Below are 14403 nucleotides of genomic sequence, written 5' to 3'. Positions count from 1 at the left end.
ATGCTAGGCAGCCCACGTGTCGCTGTCGCTTGTCTGCTGGTCTGGCACCTCTGAAGGTCCTGCCGTGCCTCCTCTCTCAATCCCTCTGCATCCTGGGCCAGGTACCCACAGCTCAGTGGACACAGGACCCAGCTTCTCCCTCTGGGCACCATGGCATCAATCAAGGTGTGAGGGGAAGCATAGGAATGGGCCTCCAACCTGCCCTCCTCGTCTTCAATCCTCACCTACCCACTTCCAGATGACAAGCCCACTGGACAGAGCCAATAATCTTCCACAGGCCCCTTCCCCAGTCATGTGTCATTCCCACAAGAACTCCTTTGCCCTAAGGCCTTCAGCAACACCCCTGCTTGACTGTCAGACCCACGGCTGCTGCAAGACTCATTCCACTGCTCCAGGATCCTTTGGAACTGGAGCAGCTCAGACCCTGGTCTGTACCAAGGCAGACAGTCACAGGAGAGTTCTGAAGGGAGGGGTGGCCTCACCAGTGATATGGCAATGAGACACTTGCTGGAGAGGGCACAGGGTGCCCCTGGTCACTGCCACTTCTCTGGACAGGGAACTCTTCTGTTGCTGTTTCTTTGGGAATCAGCAACCCAAGCATCTGCAGTCAGGGGCTGAAGAGCCGCAGAGTCCCTAAACAGAAGCTCCACAGGCCCCCAGTCAAACAGAACCCTCAGTCTCTGGCCTTGAAGGTGTGGGATGCTGAGAAAAGGCTGGGGCTGGGAACCACCCAGGGAAGAAGGGAGTCAGGGACAACTTCACTTCCCGTGTTTTATAATTAATGTCTTAACAGTGGACACTCAGAAATCACTTAGACACATTTTGTCAAGTAGTTCTTAAATCAAAGAGAAACTAACCCCTGTAACTTAAAATCTAAAGTGACCACCCTGTCGATCTGAGAGCAGACTTCTCCAGGAAGCCATCAGTGTTCACAGCATGCACAGTGCGCAGGTAGGGGGTCTGTGCCAGGGAAGCCAGGGTTGGCAGCTGGGAAGACAACTGTCCTCACGCATGGACCCAGGCTGCTGCTCCCACCAACCCCTTTCCCTTCCCTACCATGTGCCAGTGGGACTCTCAAAACAATCACCTTCAAGTATCGTGTTAGATTCTGCTTTGCTGAAACAGGCCCGTTTACTGCTAAGAAAGAAAAGGATCTGAACGTGTCACATCTCTATGGAGCATAGATTTGGGATAACATTGCCTTGCCTCACAGGAAGCCGGGGGGCGGGGGGACCAGGGCTGAAGTGCTATGAGACCTCACCCACTTGTTTTCCACATGTCCATCTCCCATAAAAAAGCAAGCTGGATTCTCCAAGTTGACACATACTGAGATACTCCACCCGAGATTCACCATGAGACAATAACACTGTGTCTGAGAGAAGACAGAGGAGAACCAGCATCAACACTGGGAGAATCAATTCCAGAGGTCATCAGAGACAGTCTCGGCTTCAGGGGCGTGCGCGCATCTTGGTTTGAAGTGGAGATTTCTGGGGTCAGCATCAGGAGTCTGAAGGCTGTAACTTAAAAATTTTAGAGTAAAACCTGTCCCCTGCACCTCTCCAATAGAAAATATTGCAATGACAGGTTTATTTGTTCTGCGTGCGACTCACCAGTGGTGGAGTAAAGGATTCTACGGCCCTTGGGCCTTTCAAGGCCCCTCCTGTATCTGCTGCCTTCCTTAGGCCTCAGATCCATTGTACTCACACGTCTGTGATGCTGGTTAGCCCTGTCTCCTTCATACTCAGTGCCTGGGCTCACCACCACTCCTGAGAATAGAGAGGCCACCTCGGTGTGCGGCTGCCACTCACTTGAGGTGATGTACTCCGGAGCTTTTCCAGGACTCAGGGGCACAGCTTCCTCGTAGTATCCCTCTGGGAGAGAGGACGTTGGTAAGGGCGGAGGCCCACTGTCAGGAGGCTGAAGATTAAAAAAAAAACCATGGGGGGATTAATATGGAAATTGCAAACAACTCTGCACCTCCCCTACAGAGAGGCTCTCCAGCCCCTTCCAGAGGGACCCACACCGCTTCTCCTGCTCACGCCCAAACCCCAGCCTCACCCTAGCTGACCGCAGGCCACTCGGTTCCCACCAGTACCTAGGAGTCCCTCTCTCCAACAGGGACACCTTGCCTACATGCCATCAGCACACGCTCTGTGCCAGTCAGAAGACCGTCCCCCAAACCCAGCTGGGCTGACAGCCCCCCAGCCCCTCCCCGACTGAGGCAGGGGCTGTGTGTCACTCTAAGCTTGCTGCTATGTGGAGGCTTTTTACCAAAACCCATCCCATCATGACTCCCGGCAAACACAGGCTGAGCCACTGTCCTGGCCACAACTTTAGACGATGGAAGAGGCAGGAAGCCCTCAGCCTTCAGCCCTAACTAACTCCTACCAGTCTGCAAGTCACAGCTCAAGTTGCCCCCCCCCAGGCCCATCTCCCGGAACTTTCTGACAGCTACTCCACGCCATCATCTTCTCTACACATCTGCAGGACCTGCTGGTCACCTCCCTTCCTGGTCCTTTTGCTAAGAACGAGAAAGCGAAGGGAAGGAGGTCCAAAGTTCCCAGGCACCTGCTTCCTGCTGGCACCGCATGAGCACCTGCGCACACTCCCAGATCTCAGCAGTCAGCCTGGATGGGGTCCCTGCACGGTGGCCATCACATCCCCTCACACTGCACAGATACAGAGAGCAAGGCCCAGAATCTAATGCATTCTGCTCAAAAATCACACACTTTTTCCGACTCCTGCCCTTCCGCCAAAGGCTTTGTAATGTTCATTTTCCCTCTCGCTCCCACCCTTATATCTCACTATCACACTATCAATGTTCTGAGGAGGAAGGAGGAATTTACAGAGACTGGATTGGACAACGGCTCCAAGTTAGGGTTCCAAGTAGAACAATGTTCCAGTGAAATCATGTTTTCTATTATTATTATTACGCAAACCCTCCAGAATGTGACTCTGTCACTTTCCACTAACTGGAGTCCAAGAAGTCCTCTGTGAGTGACTAACCACCACTGCACACCCACCCCACTTCCGCCTCTTGCAGCTGGGGAGAAAGGATGGGTTCCCAGTTCTGCCCACAGACCCTCGGATGGCTGAAGGCAGCCACCTCCTGTCCTCCAAGACCCAGGCCTGTCCTCTGGACTAAACAGCTTCCATGCCTGCACATCCCTACCCAAGGCTGCTTCCTGAGCAGCCACCATCTTGCTGTCAACCTGTGAATTAAGAAGCCACCTTGATGGGCAGCTGCTCCCTGGAGGTGGCGTCCTCCGGCACTGTCCCAGAACCCATGTGACGCAGCAGGGAGTTTCCTGTCCTCCTTAAGGGGCCGTTCTAAGAGAGGGCCTGGCGTGCTGTGCTCAGCACCGTGCGAAGCTGGGCAGGAGGCCGGATTTGAATCCTGCCGCTGCTTCGGAGGAGCTGTTTGGTTCACTGAGTGTTTTGTCCCTGAGAGGGCAGCTATTCTGCCTGCGTCTGAGCAAGGTGAAACAGATTGCTCACATCCTGGGCTGTGCTATCAAGACGCGAGTCAAACTGATGTCTGTATGTACAGGTCCCCTCCTGGGAGCTGGAGTAGGGCAGAGGTGTGAAAGCCCGGTGTGTACTGACAGAATTGTGAACAGACGCAGTGAACCCCACTGTGGACAGGTATCTGCACTTTATGGTCTTCAAAGAGACACACATCAGCTCCGGTAATTCCACCTCCAGAAACACTCACAAAGAAGGTCCACTGGTCCAAGGGGAGAAGAAAAAGGTACAGGGATGTTTGGCAGAAGTTTTCGGGCAAAATCTAAGCAATCATCAAAAGACTATGGTCTGGCAAGATGGCTCAGTGGGTGAGGGTGTTTGCTAGGTGAGCCTGATGACCTGAGTTTGACCCCCAGAACCCACGGTGGAAGAACTGACTCCCAAAAGCTATCCTCTGATCTCCACATGCATCACAGCACATGTGTACTGCCCACCCCCACACATAATAATATTAATATTTTGTTTTAAGAAGCAACTTTGGGGCTGGAGAGACAGCTCAGAAGTTAAGAACACTGGCTGTTCTTGCAGATGAACTGGGTTCAAATCCCAGCACCCACATGGTGGCTAACATAACTCCAGTTCTAGGGGATCAGACACCCTCTTCTGACCTCCACAGTCACTGCATGACACAGGTGCACTTACATGCAGGCATAACACTCACACACATAGAAAATTTAAAATAATAGAAAATTCAAACTGTTCGCTTAAAAATATCCCCCAAAGCCATACCTCCCAAGGGAGCCTCTCCCCAGGAAGGTCGTTGCTCTTCTCCCAACACTATCAACGCCCTGAACACATGAGGAGCTTCTGACATCTGGGACCAGTGAGGGGCCCCAACTACCTGACACCACTGCATTCAGGGTTCCTTCATTCCCTCCCTCTCTCTTTCCCTCTCTCCCTCCCTCCCTCCTTCCCTCCTTTCCTCCTTTCCTCCTTCCTTCTCTCCCTCCCTCTCTCCCTCCCTCCCTCCTTCCCTCCCTCCTTCCCTCTCTCCCTCCTTTCTTCCCTTCATGTGTTTTTCCAAACATTTTATTCTGGTGAGATCTCAAATTTTCATATGTAATAGCTTTGGATTTATAAGCTAATGGCACATGAATATCATAAACATTCTCCATCTCAGAAACAAATTTCATTCTAGTGTGCAGAGAGTAAACACAGCTGACTGGAGACAATGATTTTAATTACGACTTCTTTTCTTTGTGCCGGGACATCCATTAATCACTGCAGCAGTGCTTATTAGCCCATAAAGACCCTGAACATAGTTTTCCAAAACCCAATTTTCCCCTTTATTTTCCCTTCCCTCCCTCCTTCCTTCCCTCCTTCCCTCTCTCCCTCCCTCCCTCCTTCCTTCCCTCCTTCCCTCTCTCCCTCCCTCCCTCCCTCCTTCCCTCCTTCCCTCTCTCCCTCCCTCCTTCCTAGTCCTTTCATAGTCTCTCTAGCACAAAGCAACTCACTGATCATAATTAGAATGTGTTTCAAAGGCTACAAAGGAGAACAGGCAGGAAGCAAGAGGCTGAAAAGAAGAGGAACCCAGTGTTGTGGTTTGAGTGAAAAATGTCCCCTATAGGCTCAAGTATTTGAACACTTGTTCCCCACTTGGTGGCCCTGTTTGGGGAGGTCATGAAAGCTTTAGAATGTGCAGCCTTACTGGAAGAAGCTTGTCACTGGGGTGGGCTTTGGGAATTCATAGCCTGGCCCCACTTCTAGCTCGCTCTCTCTGCTTCCTGTTTGCTGTTAAAGATGTGAGCTCTCAGCTTTGGGTTCCTGCCATGCCTGCTGCCATGCCTCCCCTCCATGATGGACTACCTCCCCACCCCAGAACCATAAGCCAAATAAACTCTTCCACAAGTTGCCTTTGGCCATGGTGTTCTATCGCGGCAACAGAAAAGTAACCGATCCACCAGGCATGTGGTTCACACCAGCTCAGGTCCAGCTTGGCTCAGAGCTCTGCAGCCTTCCTACAGGTGGGGAACCCCACGTGCCACCCATAGCTGAGGACGCTGTTCCCACCATCCCCGTGCCCATTCCTGCTGTAACATTCCAACTCCAGGACTCTGATCATGATCAATAGACAGACAAACTTCTAAAGGATAAGTGGTGTGATCTCTGGTCAGGGCAGGCCTTCAAAGGCACCCTTAACTGTGCCAGGAAAGCCCTCAGAAGCTACTATAACTGGGTGTTGGAACCCTCCCTAGCCTTAGAAGAGTCCAGTCTGTGCACACAGCCCTAACCCTGTCTCACTTCTATCCCAGGTTCCCTCACGATGAACTAGGGGACAGCAGCTCAACCACAGAACACCCAGGAAGGAACTGGACAAACTGCCCCCCTCAGAGAGAAGCTAGCCAGCGCTGTGGAAGGAACTGCACAAACTGCCCCCCTCAGAGAGAAGCTAGCCAGCGCTGTGCCTAGAAAGGAACTCACCCCGCACCAGTCACCAGGTACCTTCAACTTCACTCAAGCTCTTCCCCCTCAACTTAATACCTAAGTAAAAGTTTAACATTTTACCTGAGAACACCCTATCCACGTCTCATCAGAGACCTACACCTGCATGGGGGCATAACCACTCAGCTCACGGCACTGGCCATGACTTCATTTCCCATCTTTTTGTAAGGAAATGTCATCCAGACCTGCCTTTGCTCCTTTAGGGAAAAACTCAGAGAATTCTTTCTCTTGTGATAACTATTACTCTTATGTGAGAACAAGCATTGTTATGTCACTATAATTTCAGCAACATAACAAGGAACTACTGTTCACAGCTCACCTGCTATGTGCTAGACACTGTCCTGGGACAGTGCATATGTCTTTGTCTATAGCTCAGAAAATAACACCTAGATGTCAGCATTCCCTGTGATTTCACATATGAGGAGACGGAGATCCAAAGGAACCACAGATCCTGCCCAGGGTGGTACATGCCACATAATCAGCCAGAGTAGGGACTAACCACTGGGCCACAGCTGTGTTCCTCAGTATCTGGACTGGGGTGTGGAGCACACAAGGATGGGAGGAAGAACTGACCAATCAGACGACTTGGACTGCAGAGTCTAACCATCCTTTCCAACCCAGTACATCCAGATCTTCTGTTTCCTATGAGGACGCACACTCCCTTGGCCCTGCATCTTCCCGATCACAGCTGCATCTTCATACTGTCCTCACGACTGGGGCTCTGCCTCCCTGCTCTCTGTGCATTCCCCTGTGCACATCCTGACACATCTGTGCACATCCTGACACGTCCCCTGTGCACACCCTGACACGTCCCCTGTGCACACCCTGACATGTCCCCTGTGTACATCCTGACACGTCCCCTGTACACATCCTGACATGTCCCCTGTGTACATCCTGACACGTCCCCTGTGCACACCCTGACATGTCCCCTGTGCACATCCTGACACGTCCCCTGTGCACATCCTGACACGTCCCCTGTGCACATCCTGACACGTCCCCTGTGCACATCCTGACACGTCCCCTGTGCACATCCTGACACGTTCCCTGTGCACATCCTGACACGTCCCCTGTGCACATCCTGACACGTCCCCTGTACACATCCTGACACGTCCCCTGTACACATCCTGACACATCATTTAGTTGTTTGCATGAGAAAACACCAGTGAGACAGTGGCCCCAACTCCAGCTAAGAAACTGCTCACTGTCTCTAACTCTGTACAGACAGTGCAGCATCCAGGTTGTTTTTTGGTTATAGTAAATGAAATCTATTAAGAGTAACAAACAATGGACTGGAGGGATGGCTCAGTGGTTAAGAGCACTGGCTACTCTTACAGAGGATGAGGGTTCAGTTCCCAGCACCCGCATGATGGCTAACAACTGTCTAACTCTAGTTCTGGGGGACGTCACTCCTCTTTTGGCCTCTGCAGGCATGCAGGTGCACTTACATACATACAGGCAAAATACTCATGCACATAAAACAAATAGTAACAAACAACAATCATATACACTGAAGTAGGAAAATCAGAGTTTGGGTGCGTTCTGCCCCACACCAGCAAACCTTCTTCAGCTGACAGGAGTGCTCGGCAGTGGGACACACATCATAGTCTGAGTTTCCCTGGCAGACAGGGCTGGAATTTGGGGATTTCCAATGAGGAAAAAGGCAAAATGGCTTTAATCCCAACACCAAGAATGCTGAGTGAGTGCTCCTCTTGGCAAAGAGAGTTATTCTGGATCTACCATCGTGACCACAGTCTGGTCTGCAAGCCCACAGCAGTGAGCTCACACGGAGAGATATCCCACATGCATTCTCAGGCACCCCGGGCTTTAGCTCTGCAGGGTGAGCAGTCAGAGCCCAGCAGAGCCATCTCCCCTCCTCCACCAGGAGCCAGCAGCCTCATGAATCTGAGGAGCCAGCCGGAGCAGAAACCAGAACTCTGCAGGGTGGATGCAAGAGAAAGATGCCACCAGACTTCATGGGGACGAAACTCTGAGATTCTCAAAAGACAGGAGATGAATGGGAACATGAGGTCCACATCCACTACCCAGCCACGTGTGGCTGCTCAGGGAAATTGGTGGCTTCAGCATCAACTCTGCAGTTTCCAATTCCCAGCTTCTACACGTGATTGAAAAGAGCCCCAGTGTCACATCTGTCAGACAAAACGAAGATGCTGCAGAGGTGCAGGGACATCAGGAAGAGCAATGTGCGAGCACCAGACTCAGTCAGAAAGGCTGCTGTACAAACATTGCTTCAATCAGCCCAGAAAGGTGGCTGTCAGGAGCTGGGTGAGGAAGAACAGGGAGAGCGTCTGGTGGACAGAGGCAGCTTGGGAAGATGAAAGAGCTCTGGAGATGGAAGGCGGGGACAGTGGTATGGTATGAATGGGCACTTCAGAAGGGTGAAGGAAGAGGCCTTTCCTCCCCAAGTTGCTTTCGGTCTTGGTGTTGATCTCAGCAAGAAAAAGCAGACTACAGGCTTGGAGGACACTGACTACTGACACTAGCAGATTCTAAACTCAGTTATAGTAAGTGGACATTATTAACAGAGAGATCATGAGTATAGAGGGGTTGGGTGGAAACCAGGGGCAGCCCACACTCGAAGAACAGAGCTGTACTTGAATTAACACACACGCACGTGCGCACACACACAGACACAAAATGTGGTCCTCATGCAGCACACAATAGCAAGGTGGTATGGCAGAAAACTACCTTGGTTCTCAGATATGAGACACCAACAAGCAGAACATGCCCACTGGTCAAGGCACTACTCAGAAGTGTTTAAACTTAAAATATTTAGAGTATAAGAATATTTTCAGAATTTTCTCAGTATCTCTGGCTAATCAACTCCCATTTCTGAACCCAAGATCAGGAGGCTTCTCACATACCTAAAGCCAGGCCGGTTTACTAAGGCAATTTGGCAGCCCAATTCAGGGCAAAAGAAGGTGGGGAGGAGAGATAGAAGAGTAGAGGAAGTGGGGAGGGGGAAGGGGGGAGAGGGGAGGGAGGGAGGGGGAGAGGGAGACAGAGAGAGAAGCTGAGCAAGTTATTGAGTGATAAATTGTATCTGAGGGGAAATCCACAGAAATGGCTCGATCACTCAAGGACTAAAATGGTACCAAGTGCTGACGCACCGGTAAAGACTCTTGATCTGGAACTGACATCCAAACAGCCCCTCTGCCCCTCTTGGTGGCCCAGCTGGAACTATCAGCTGGAAGCCGCACAGGAGGAGCCCATGAAGGCCCTGGAACCATCACTACCCTCCCACCTGCTTCTAGGAGTCCTTACCTCCCCTGACCAATCCCGAGATGCTCCCAGGACACAAACGCTAAGGAGAGCTTGTGCTGTTTAATACCATTGTGACCACTGTCACCTAAAGCCATGGTGGTCCAATCTGCGATCTCAGCACTCGGAGAGCGGCTCTGCTATCCTCTTATGCAATCTAGTGTCTTTATTGAGGCACATGACTACATTAATAAAATCAATTTATAATTTTTATAACTAGAAAAACGTGAACTGCGCATGCCGCCTCACATCCTCTTCTGTGCATTGGTCTCTCTACCACTTGCTATTTTTAGATACATGAAATCATATTCTAAAAGTGTTTGATTCAGCCATATTAGTTCTCTTTTTTTGGACTTTTTGAGACAGGGTCTCCCTGTAGCCCCAGCTGGCCTGGAACTCACCACATAAACCAGGCTGGCCTTGAACTCATAGGGATCTGCCTGCCTCTACCTCCCGAGTGCTGGGATTAAAGGCATGAGCCACCACACCTGGCCCATGTTAGTACTTTTAACTGGTAGATTACTTATCTGACATGGGTAGCCAGTGACTCATTTGTTACCTGTCTGGCTAGCCTGGGCTACAGGGCAAGCTCCATTCCAACTGGGTCACACAGTGAGACCTTGTCTCAATAAGTAAGAAAGAAGTAAATAAATAAATGATAATCAGCCTGCACAGAGAGCATTTACTGAGCCAGAATCTGCACGTGCAGCCGGATCCCAGTGATCTGAGTGGACACAATGTGTGAGGAGCACTGCTCTGAAGGGCTTGTCAAGGCTTGCACAGGGCTCTGAGGGAGGAGGGTTCACACAGGGCCCTGAGGGTTGGTGGATCACACGAGGCTCACATATGTAGTACACATTAAGCACTGTAGACACACTGAGTCTTCAGTCTCCATAACAACCCCATCCCATAGCCACTGATGCTCCTCTCCAGAGAAATGAGGTGATCAGGTGAATCTCACTACTGGAAAGAGGCAGCCTTCTCCGGTCCACAGTGTATCCTGCTGCCTTCCCAGGATCCCACTGGGGAACAGGCCCTACTGGCAGCCCCCTCCTGGTGGGCAGGCCTGCATGTATGTCCATGCCACCCAAGGTAAGTGTGAAGGACCAGGTTATTTTCCCCGTCTTGCAAACACACTTGGGCAAATCACAAACCTTCACTGAACCTCAAACGCTTTTTCCAGAAAATCAGTAGGGACACTGTCCACACGGTGAAAAGTGTTTCAGGTTTATAAAGTAGGAGGATTAAATGAAATAACAGCTTCCCCATCTGTGGTTTCACTCTCTACAAGTTTAGACTATATAGTCAATCAAAAACATTAAGTGGAGATTTCTAGAATTAACTCCTAAGTGCTTTTATTACAGCACATTGCTATAATTAGTTTTATTATCAGCTATTACCGTTAACATCTCGCTTTGCCCAATCACAAATTAACCCTGTCAGAGATCTGAATGAACAGGAGAAAGCAAAGCTCAGGAATGCTGCGCAGGGCATGGGCCTGTGGATAGGGGCCGCTGCACGAGGAATGTTGCCCCTGGAGCACAGAAACTGCTCAGCTCGGCCCAGCTACAGTGTTTAGTACTGAGAGCATACAGAGGCTGGTCACTAGGTCATTAGTCTAGAACCAAGTGGAGCCAGCTGGGACCCCAGCAGACAGTGAGAAGATTCCCCCACAAAACAAATGCAGAAAGAATTGCTCAGCAGCTAGTCTGCCCTCACTTGGAATGGGAGTCTAATTTCCCTGATGAAGCAAGTTTCAGAATAAAAATACAGAAAGTGCTGAGGGGATATGAAAACCTGCATTTGAGGACATCTCCAGATTCGGGGTGGGGGGTTTAAAATAAAATCCTGAACCAACTTGAAATACATAAAATCAAATGAAATGTACATTTCTGGAATATGTGTATATTTTTCTCTCTTGAAAAAAGAAAGAGTACTTAGCCCTCGAAGCCCAGCAATGAATATCCAAGTTTCAGCCCAAGACTCTCAGCATTAACCCAGAAAGCAGGTCAAGCTCTGCAGACACTGTTTGGCCTGCCGAGTCCTCTGATTTTTTTTTTTTTTTTTTTTTTGGTACCTTAAGAACAGGTCTCCGAGAATGTGTATTTCCAGGATTCTATAAGAAACACTAGCTTCTGAAGGAAGGGGGCTCTGGACAGCAGTCCAAGGAGCACCTCGGGCCGGGTGAGGCCTCTCACCTTCCAGACCCCAGCTTCTATCACAGGCCTGATGGGTATAAGAGCAACCCAAGCCTCCAGTGGCCATGCTGGGACAGTGTGTAACTCACCAGCCAGGGTTGAGGGATCTCCGGCAGAGGCATCTGAGGAGGTGCCGGCAGGCTGTTGGTCTCTGACTTCTGAGCATGATCCTTTACTTCAAAGCCTGCAAAAATTAACCAGAATCACGGAGCTGGATGAGGAGGTGGGGTGGGGGGTAAGAGTTCAGCAGCAGCCAGCCTTCCCTGAGCCCCATAGAAAACAATGTGCAAATATTTATTCTCTCTGATCCTTCACAACAATCCTACAAGGTGGGTATTGTTAGTCTACACTTTACTGTGAAAAGTCTATGTAAGACCAGACCAGGCCAGACAGAAAAGATGAAGAAGAGGAGGGGAGGCGAAGGGAAGGGAAAGGGGAGGGAAGTCTACTAGTTAAGAAACAAAATCAGTACATAGATTTTTTTTTCTTTAATTAAAGAGCTAAAGGAAGAATTTGTGAAGTAGAAAGTGTCAAGAAGACACTATCAGAAGAGGCAACAGGGCGGGAGCTAACGTGGCCCACTGCCCATCCCTGCCACTTCTGCCACCAGATCAACCGCTTTACCAGTCTCTCTGCCAACAAGACAGAATCTAATTGGCTTCACAGCTTACAGAGTAAACATCTATACACTTCACATGCCAAGTGCATGGTTTGTGAATACATCTCAATAAAAGTATTTAAAAGGGGGGCCAGGGAGATGGCTCAGTCAGTAAAGTGCTTGCCCCATGAGCATGAGTACCTGGGGCTTACTGGCCGGCCAGTCTAACCAAATAAGTAGGTTCCATGTCCCCATCCCCCAAAATAAGGTGGAAGGCAACAGAAGAAGACACCTGATGTCAATCTTCGGTCTCCACATGCACACACATGCATGTGCATCACACAAATGTACATGAATGTGTACACATGTATACAACTACATACACAAGAATAGATGGATGAATGGTTGTATGGATGTATGGATGCATGGACAGATGCATAGATAGATGCATGGATGCATGGATGGATGAGTGCATGCATGGATGGATGCATGGATAAGATAAAAGATGCTCAGATATCTACATCTTATCTAGTTGTCGCTCATAGATGTCAAGACTCCAACACATTCTCTTGGGTTGCCTCCCTCCACTCTGTATCCCTCCCATCTCTCAACAATCTTGAGTTCTCCTCTTTGGCCCTCGCCTAACACAAGGGCATACTCTACGTCAGTCCTCCCTCGCAGGCCTCCTCAGCCCCACTCTTCTGTTCACTCACTGAACACAAAGGAGTCCATACAGCAGACCTGTGCTTATTGAACAGGGGCCAGCTGCTGTCTGCAGATAGGAGTTTCAGAAGCATTCCTACCCTTCCTTAACTGGTAAGGTTCATATATAGATCCTACACTGTGCAAACAGCATGGCTTGTGCAAAATACCTGCTTCTCTGCAAGTGTGGAGTTCTGGTGCATACAAGGCAGAGGGAACCACATGACCAGCCCAAGCCTAGGGCTCTGGGGTGCTGAAGCATCGCACACAGCATACAGCACACAGGCTGCAGCTAAGGAAAGTGTGTTCTGGATGACCCTCATAGGATGAAGAGCTCACACCAGGCCATATGCAGGTCTCTGAACTCTACCTAGGCTTTTTCCTCTCCACCTGATGAGGCTGTATTCACTACTGATGACACCCCCTGGCCGGGAATATATATAGTATAACATGCCAGGTCCTAGTCCCTCTAGTTAATGCTGGATGCTCTTTGGGACCCACAATTCTGTCAGTTCTAATGGTTTTCTCTTTGTACAACCTAGAGGCTATCACCACCCAGCGCAACTACGGGCCCTTAATGAAAACTTGATAAATAGGAGACTTTGAAAGTCAATGTATAGATGAATGTATTTTAGAAATAAGGTGAAATTAAAGGGGGGGTTGGAGGCCAAAAAATCTGAACAGGAAAGGCAGGGCATATGCAGACCCACCCTTGGATGACTGTATCCTCAGCAGGATGTTGGTAAGCACGGCCTTCTTCTCTCTCACAGTTGAAGTCAGGTATTCATGGTCCAGGAGCTCGAGGAAGAGACGAAGTTCAACTATTAACTCTTCCATTGCTGAAAACGAAACAGACAGGACGAAGGGACCATGAGGCTTGCTGGTTTGCAAAAGTCACAATGGAAATCTGAGCTTTACTTGGGACGCTTGTTTTCGGTCTGATGACTGAACAATGACGCAGTCTATATTCCAACACAGAAAGCAGCTTTGCTAAGCCAGGCCCATCGTGGACTCATATCTCCTTACTATACCCATGGCTCCTTCACCCTCACGGCCAGGCAGCAAAATTCAGCTGGAGAAGTCCCAGAGCCAACTGCCAACAAGTGGTATCCTGTCCCCAAAGTTTGACATTATTTGGTGTCAACACATGATGTTAAACATCAGAGTCAAGAGATTAGAGTTTAAAACTCCAGTTTTCAAATAACCATCCTCACACAGCTTCTGAAACAACACCCGACTCTGTGCTCCTCTGGCTGCCTCCATGGCCAGGTCGATGGGAATGCATTTATGCATTGCAACCAGGACCCCAAGTGCCAGGGGCAGTGAAAAAAACAAGTACAAGTGCTGACCTCCTCCATGCCCTTCACTCCAGAATAATAGTGGTTGTTTCCCATGAGACTGGACTGCAGGGTCTGACCATCAATTTCTAACTCATGATATGAACCCAAAGGGAACCCCCAAACCCTGTGACAGCGCAGCAGGTCCACAACAGTGAGACACTACCCAGCTGCTTCTGCAATAATGATGCAAACATGATGGCAAAGCTCTGTGTGTTCTAGCACATGCTAAGCACTAGTACCTAGCCTCAAGTACTGGTTTGAGTAATTCATTAATCATTCACCCTTTTTTGTATATGTGATACACATAATGCATCTGGAC

General features: G+C 49.7%; 1 protein-coding gene across 3 annotated transcripts in view; it reads right to left on the bottom strand.

The window, feature by feature from the left end:
• Nucleotides 1-14403, bottom strand: part of Afap1 (actin filament associated protein 1) — a 135132-nt gene that overhangs the window by 69003 nt on the left and 51726 nt on the right. For 2 of the 3 annotated variants that reach the window (XM_029563425.1, XM_029563426.1), the window contains 3 exons: nucleotides 13455-13583; nucleotides 11534-11628; nucleotides 1809-1917 (listed from right to left, as the gene is read on the bottom strand). In XM_029563425.1, the coding sequence (XP_029419285.1) occupies nucleotides 1809-1917; nucleotides 11534-11628; nucleotides 13455-13581 (331 nt within the window). In that variant the 5' untranslated portion in view covers nucleotides 13582-13583. Of the gene's footprint in view, nucleotides 1-1808; nucleotides 1918-11533; nucleotides 11629-13454; nucleotides 13586-14403 lie in introns of those variants that run through there. The other variant, XM_008832854.2, reaches the window with a different exon arrangement.

Source organism: Nannospalax galili, unplaced genomic scaffold (genome assembly GCF_000622305.1).
Source record: "Nannospalax galili isolate Female #2095 unplaced genomic scaffold, S.galili_v1.0 scaffold436, whole genome shotgun sequence".
In the NCBI taxonomy this organism is placed as follows: Eukaryota; Metazoa; Chordata; class Mammalia; order Rodentia; family Spalacidae; genus Nannospalax; species Nannospalax galili.
Note: the sequence above shows the minus strand (reverse complement) of the source record. Positions and strands in the feature narration are given on the sequence as shown.